Source organism: Hippichthys cyanospilos, chromosome 18 (genome assembly GCF_059441005.1).
Source record: "Hippichthys cyanospilos isolate Australia breed blue-spotted pipefish chromosome 18, RoL_Hcya_1.0, whole genome shotgun sequence".
Classification (NCBI taxonomy): domain Eukaryota; kingdom Metazoa; phylum Chordata; class Actinopteri; order Syngnathiformes; family Syngnathidae; genus Hippichthys; species Hippichthys cyanospilos.
The window spans coordinates 3231971-3240001 of record NC_142386.1 but is presented as its reverse complement, the minus strand read 5'-3'; the positions used below and the strand labels follow the sequence as shown (position 1 = coordinate 3240001).

At 42.3% G+C, this 8031-nt stretch overlaps 1 protein-coding gene across 1 annotated transcript; it reads left to right on the top strand.

The window, feature by feature from the left end:
- Window positions 1-182: 182 nt before the first annotated feature.
- On the top strand, window positions 183-7648 carry vps11 (VPS11 core subunit of CORVET and HOPS complexes). Its single transcript, XM_088440368.1, has 16 exons — window positions 183-363; window positions 919-1063; window positions 1143-1278; window positions 1357-1520; window positions 1656-1891; window positions 2744-2936; window positions 3076-3227; window positions 3663-3849; window positions 3936-4079; window positions 4658-4861; window positions 5059-5220; window positions 5399-5532; window positions 5761-5963; window positions 6049-6220; window positions 6769-6991; window positions 7263-7648. Exons 1-16 carry the CDS (start codon window positions 218-220, stop codon window positions 7425-7427), a joined length of 2766 nt encoding a protein of 921 aa, XP_088296494.1. The 5' UTR covers window positions 183-217; the 3' UTR covers window positions 7428-7648.
- The last annotated feature ends 383 nt before the right edge of the window (window positions 7649-8031 follow it).

The window sequence follows — 8031 nt, the reverse complement described above, 5'->3', positions numbered from 1 at the left end:
ATTTAAGTTCAATTACGTATTAAAAATATGTTTACTTAAATCTACTGCATTGCAGATATTGTGTTAATGAATGACATAATTCGATTATAATAATTATTATATATTATAATTTGTTTTAAACGAAGGCGTTTTCAAAAAAGTCTACATTTCCGGTATAATCACGTGAGTGAGCAGTCACATGACGCACTGTTTTGTGAAGCGCTAAACTCGAGAGACCATGGCAGCGTTCTTACAGTGGAGGAAATTTGTATTTTTTGACAAAGACACAGTTAAGGATCCTTTGGACAATGACAAAACATTTACTCTTCCAAATGGCATATCGGCGTGCGACTCCGGACGCGGTCATATTGTTCTTGGAGATATCCTTCGGCTGTTAGCCCGCTCGGCTATTGTTATGCTAGGTTTGGGTGTGCGCACTTGATTCGTAAACTGGCAACGAAAACCTCAAAACATTCAGTGCATGTTTCACAAAGTTTAAGCAGTGTGAAAAGTCATGTATCTTATCAAATGTCTTGTTCATAGCTATCCAGACAAACCCGGATAATGCTGAACTTGTTCGGGTGTGTCGTCTTTACAATTCCACACAAAATCCTCAAGCAATTTACCACCCGAACGAAAATTTACATGGCAGCTAGACAAATATTTGAAAATATACTCACTATGCACGTTCACAGTTTTGCATGCAAAATGCATACTGCGGGAAAGCCATCAATATGAATTGTAAATCATGTTTTATACTAGTGTGTGGTATGTAAATGAGTGCCTTGATTTAAGCACACCGATATGTTTCCGTCCGTCCAATCAAATCAATCTACTGTCAGAGTTTGCAATTTTTTGATTGATGACATTGTGTATCTGTATGTGTGTTTGGGGGGGCATGCAATTAACAAGCTATTTTTCCTAAGCCACATTACATATGGATGGCAACATCTGGCTCTTAATGCGCCAATTGCAGCTGACCACCTTCCAGGCTTATAAATTACGAGTAACTCACGTCTACCAACTGAAACAGCACAGTATTCTCGTCACCGTGGGACAGGACGAACATGGAATCAACCCTCTTGTAAGCTCCCCTTCCTCTTTCAAACGAAGCCACTTGCTCTAGATGTTTGAGCCAGGGACAAAATCCAATTGTTTTTCAGGTAAAGGTCTGGAACTTAGAAAAAAGAGACGGCGGAAGTCCACTCTGCACAAGAATTTTCCCTGCAATCCCAGGCAACAGACCAGCGGAGGTTTCTTGCCTAAGTGTCCACGAGAACCTCAATTTTATGACCATTGGTATGTTGCCAAGAACTGTACAGTATGTTTGACACGGGATAAAAGACATATATACTTGAAATGGTTGTCTCTTGACAGGCTTCACAGATGGCAGTGTAGTTCTGACCAAAGGTGACATAACTCGAGATCGTCACAGTAAAACTCTGACCCTGCATGAGGGAACCAGCCCAGTCACGGGCCTTGCCTTCCGTCAAGTCGCCAAAGTCACGCATTTGTATGTTGCCACTCTTGAGAAAGTCCACGTAAGTCCAACAACTACCGCAACGCTCTGCAATCGAATATATGCTGGGTATGGTTGTTCAGCTTGAAAATGTTCTTGATGGCAGTGTTCACGTGACAGTAATTTCAACATCAGTCACTCTTTCTCCTTTGTTTAGTGCTACACGCTGACAGTCAAAGAATATCCGCGAGTGGAGCTGGACACACATGGCTGTGCCCTCCACTGCTCATGCCTCACAGATCCTTCGCAGGATTCCCAGTTTATTGTGGCCGGTGATGAATGCGTGTATCTGTACCAGCCAGACGAACGAGGCCCCTGCTTTGCCTTCGATGGTACCAAGCTTTTGGCCCGCTGGCATCGTGGATATCTCTTCCTAATCATTAGGAATACGAAGTAAGAACACTAGCTTTAAATGCGCAACCAAACGTCATCTCTCTCTCTCATCCACAAGATCTAATTGAAATCTCAGCACCAACCATCGTCTGATCACATCCAAGCCAATCAAATCATTAAAGAGGCCGTAACATGAAAAGTCAACTTTTTGGAGCTTTTAACCATGTTCCAAATTTGATTTCTCATCCTGAACACTCCCAAAGTATTATTTCCCTTCATTGATGCATTTCTAAACATTCCTGGTTCATTCCGCGCCCTCACACTGGCCCCACTTGTGCAGATGAAAGAGGCTTGAAGTTCACTTATGATAACGGGAGCAATTCACAACTCCGCTCACTGCCTGCGCAAGAGAAAATACACACCCACCTTATCCGCGTCTTTTAGTTTTGTTTTGCTGAGGAGGAGAGATTTTGCACCGCGTTGGTCATAGTTTCATTTATTACATACATCGTTTTTCTGTTGAAATGCTGAGGAGGCCAAAATGTGTGTTTGGGAGCACACAGCCACACAATCAGTGTCTGTAGTAAATAATTCACCCGCGGGTGGAACTATTGTTATGAATACTCGGTTCCCACAGGGAATGATTTGTTCGAAAAACGTGTGTTTGTGAGAGCCACGACGCCACTTTGCAGTTTAATGTCAATAAAACATCTGTTTTTGGCTCATTCATTCATATTACACTTAAATTTCATATTGTGGCCCCTTTAAAGTCCAAAATCTGCTTCAAGCTTTCATTCTATTTTCAACACCAGAGCTGACATCTAGTCAACATCTTTTCCCCTGTTTTAATTAACACCTAGCATCGTTATTACTTCCTTGAAGGAGAGGTAATGCATGTTAATGCCTACACAGGACAAGGTTTAGTAGCAGTCCATCAGACAAACAGCTTCTGACCATCTACGACTTGGACAACAAGTTCATTGCCTACAGTGCCGTATTTGATGACGTCATTGATGTGGTGGCTGAGTGGGGCTCCTTCTACGTCCTAACCAGAGATGGCAAAATGCACATTCTCCAGGAGAAGGACACCCAGACCAAGCTGGAAGTAAGTCCATATACCTCAGGAGGACGTGGTTTCATGCTGGACAAGTGTCTTCCCAAGAAGATAGTGGTCTCCATTCTCATTGACTATATGCCTCAGTGCTTATATTGGACTGTTCCCAACATCTTATGTTTTCTTCTAGATGCTCTTCAAGAAGAATTTATTTGTAATGGCCATAAACCTGGCTAAAAGTCAGCATCTTGACAGTGACGGATTGTCGGAGATCTTCAGACAGTATGGCGATCATCTCTACCTTAAGGGAGACCACGATGGTGCCATTCAGCAGTACATTCGGTAATTACTCCACATCGGGCCTAGCTTGTCCCAAGAAAAAGCTTTTCTCAGGAAGAGAATGCCCGCAAGATAAGTTTGGGACGTGTTGGAAAAAAAAAGAAGAAAAAGAATAGGACCGAACCCATTAGTCCACTGTCTATAATACCGTAATTCCTTTGCGTGTGTTAAAAGATACACACAGTCGTGGTTCTGTCCGGTTACCTCTATTTTTCTTTCAATAAAAAAAAAAAAACGTTAACGAGAACCTCGTCCCAAGCTGCTGTCAGCCACAACTCACCTTGTGCTCGATAACTGACTCAGTCCTCGTCCGCAAGCTTTCTCGCGCTTAACAACAAACGTTACAATACGCAGAAATTCTTACTTTTACAAGCCTTGTTGAATTTTCAATTTGAATGGCAGACATTTACCTGGTTTTATTTTCTATGTTTCCCACAGCACAATTGGAAAACTTGAGCCATCTTACGTCATAAGAAAATTTCTAGATGCGCAGAGGATCCATAACCTGACAGCTTATCTCCAAGCATTGCACCGGCAATCGCTGGCCAATGCAGACCACACCACACTGCTGCTCAACTGTTACACGAAGCTGAAAGACAGTAGCAAGCTGGAAGAGTTTATTAAGGTGACTGGTCTCAATCCGCAACGCAAAGCTTTTGGACGACGCGAGAACCTTCACTCCATGTTTATCCTCTATTGCGTTTTCAACAGAGCAGCGACAGTGAGGTTCACTTTGCCGTGGAGACCGCCATCAAGGTTCTTCGCCAGGCCGGCTACCACAGCCATGCGGTTTTCCTGGCGGAGAAGCATATGCACCATGACTGGTATTTAAAGATTCAACTGGAAGACCTCAAGGTAAACTCATGCAGTATTTCTGTGAGTACATTTCGACCGCGCTGATTAGTCTTTTTTTTACTTTGAGTGAATTTTACAAAAAAGCGCAAGTATAATTCTACCCCTGACTTTACATATATCATGGCTGTCCAATTAAAACATATGGTGCGTGTTATTAAAATGACACTACTTTTAGAGGCATTTCTACATCGTATGACGGGTAACATAATGTTGCGGTTATGGGGGCGAGGGGGTGGAGCTTAAACGAGACAAGACTGCGAGGCAATGTACTCGTGCGCATAGATGCAAATTCTGAAACTAATGTCACAACAATGAACTGATTTGAAGTTTCAATCCTTTATTTTTTTTGACACAGCTAAATATTAATTTGTCTAAAAGCACAAGTCATCATCACTGTTTGACACACCAAATAGCTCCTCCCATTTAACTGGCGGACGTCCACTTCTTCCTCCACCGGGTAGAAATCAAAGCGTAGAATGTTGTAAAAAAAAAAAAAAAAAAACATGCTGCGTTTTGCCCGTGATGATGACTTTCCCACAGGAGACGTATGTTGACTTGGGCTTTCTTTCCAAATGCAGAACTATGAGGAAGGCTTGCGCTACATCGGACGCCTGCCTTTCGATCAAGCTGAAAGCAACATGAAGCGTTACGGCAAGACATTAATGCATCACATTCCCGAAGGGACCACCCTGCTCCTGAAGGGTTTGTGCACCAACTACCGCCCAAGTGGTGGGGACTCTGCTCAACTTGACTGTCAGTTAGAAAGGAACCTATTCAACAAGGTTGGTGGCCAGCCCATACTAGAAATGTATGCGCTGTTCGGCCGCAATTCAAAAGAACTGCTTGATTGTTCATAGTGAATTTTCATTTCGTTTATATTCACTGTGACTTACAGTGTTATTGGTACTTTGGTTTTTCTGCATTTTTTTTCTTTCAATAACAGAGCATTTTGTTGTCCACTTTTGGATTTGTGTTCCAGGCCAACTCTGAGGAATTCATTCCAATTTTTGCCAACCACCCCCGGGAGCTGAAAGCCTACCTGGAGCACATGATTGAGGTGGATCCCAACTCTCCGCAAGGTGTTTATGACACCCTCCTTGAGCTCAGACTGCAAGACTGGGCCCATGAACAGGATTCTGAGGTAAGAGAAACGCAACTAGACCCTTTTGGTTTGACTTCTTATCCAATTCCGACACCATGCACAGCACCCAATGTATTTGTTCTGCATGAAAGCGTTTGTTTTGGAGGCTCTTCTTTGGAATCTGCTTGATGAACACTGGGTCTTTTTTTTTTTTTTTTTTTACCAACATGTTTCACAGAGAAAAAAGGTCCTGCAGGGTGAAGCCTTGTCTCTCCTTAGGAGTGACAATACCGTGTTTGATAAAGCCCTGGTCCTCTGTCAGATGCACAATTTTAAAGAGGGTGTCCTTTACCTGTACGAGAAGGGAAAACTGTAAGTAAAATTGCCTCATTTTCCACGAGCGTTAATTCAAATTTCTTCAAAGCCTCTATTATCATTCTTCAGATGTCAGCAACATCAGACCGATATCACACCTGTCCAAAACCTTAAATGGAGGCGGGGTTTTGATTATGATTACCTTGATAGTCCAAATGACTGACCAGAGCCCTAGACTGGACTGAGCCATTTGCTATTTGTATTTTATTTTGATTTCACCCGCAGGTACCAACAGATTATGCACTACCACATGCAGAATGAGGTGTATGACAAGGTGGTTGAAGCTTGTAAATGTTACGGGCACCAGGAAGGTTGCTTGTGGGAACAAGCGCTGGGATACTTTGCCAGAAAGGAAGAAGACTGCAAGGCATACATCAGTGAGGTCTTGAGTCACATTGACCAAAATAACCTCATGCCTCCTTTACTTGGTATTCTTCAAACTGTGTCTCGATTTTTTTTTTTTCTTGGTTTTCATCAGTTTTGAAAAATGTCAAGCTTTCTTTGTATTTGTAGTGGTGCAGACGCTGGCGCACAACTCCACAGCAACCCTGTCTGTTATCAAAGACTACCTGATCAATAAGTTGCAGAGGGAGAACCAACAGATCGAGGACGACCAGCGTAAAATCCAACAATATCGCCAAGAAACTGCTCACCTTCGCTCTGAGATCCAGGAGCTCAAGACAAGGTGGGTTGACATGATGACGTTTTTGTTTTTTAGGTTCTACGAGAAGCAGTTTGAACTTTAATTTGATGGACATTCAATGCATTTGTATCTTTTAGAATTGGAATTTGTATCTTTTTTTTTTTTAACCGGATTTAATTGTTTTTCAGGTCGCTGGAAATTTTTGAACACTAAAGTTTAAAATTGCCACGCGATGCAAAAAAACGGTAGCTTCAGACTCCAAAAAGTTTTGAGAACCCCTGTCTTTAACCATTACATCCATGTATTAACAAAAACAACGAATGACAAAACTCATTGGATTCATATTGGTATTTGTATTGCACCAGTCTCAGTACCAACAGTGGCCCAGCTCGGTTTTACTGTAGTCTTGAGTGTGATGTCACCAGATTTGATCTGAAAACATTTTTCAACCGACTCCCCATCTATCCAAAGTAACAACGGCGATTATCACTCATGCCGAAGGTCACCGCCTATTATTTTTTTAGGCACAGCGTAGTTTGTGCAGGTCAAGTCATTCTCCCTAAGTGTAACTGAAAATCATCTACCCGCAGTGCCAAAATCTTCCAGAAGACCAAGTGTAACATGTGCAACAGTCCCCTGGAGCTGCCCTCCGTTCATTTCCTGTGCAGCCACTCCTTTCACCAGCACTGCTTTGAAAGTTATGCTGACAATGAGAGCGAGTGTCCAACGTGCGCGCCAGACAACCGCAAAGTCATGGACATGCTGCGTGCCCAGGACCAGAAGCGGGACCTACACGACCACTTCAACAGACAGGTAGTTCATGGTTCATTCATGGTCAGCCTACTCCAAACAGATTTTTAAAGTAAATCAAAGGTAACCTAGGCATCAAGGGACTGTTCTGATGTTTGTTTTCTTCAGACTTGATTTTTCAAGAAGGGCAGTAGTGAGCAGTAGGATGTGAAGATGTGACTGGCCGCATCTATTTTATAGATTATGTGTTGGCGTACAGGACTACGACGAAAGCAGGTGTCTCTTGTGTGATGCGGGAAAAATGTAAGCTTTTCCTTGTTCTTTGGCTTTTCAGTTACAGAGCTCTCATGATGGATTCTCAGTTGTGGCTGACTACTTTGGCCGTGGCGTTTTTAACAAACTGACTCTTCTCACGGATCCACCTGGCAGCAAACCTGTCGGCAATCTTGAAGTCAATTTGCAGAGGGACCTTCTCATCCGCACCAAGAGGAACTGCTAAAACACATATAACTGCTTCAAAACAACAAAACATATCTATTTATCAATTGAATCTTCTGTGGCTAACTGTATTCTTGCCCGTGAGACATTTGCAACATTTCTCAGCATGTCTGGCTATATACAAGACTACTAATTTTGCATCGATCCCGTCAGCTTGTTTTTAGAACTTGACTCTCATTTGTCTGGTTTGTGATTCAATAAATGCACAAGCCTTACTATTTATTTTCTAAGAAGTAAAAAATAGAATTGGGAACAAGTAACTTACTTAACGGTATTTGTAAAAATGGACCTGATATTAGCAAAATGGCTACCCTGGCGACCAGTGTTGCGTGCTATTAAAAAAAGTAATTCAATTGTAGTGTAATGCCCTACCTTTCAAATACAGTTATAACGGAACTGATTACTTTGGAATAACAATAATAATGCATTATAGTTTTGAAGTAACTTTCCCAACACTGCTGGCGACCATCCGCTAAAGCGTGAGATCAGGGACTAATGATTAATAAAAGGTTGCAAAAATGTTCAAAATTTCATGGCGACAGGAAAGAACTGCAAAATCATTGTGGCCTTTCGCGAACTTCGTGCAAATGACCTCATAGCAGTTC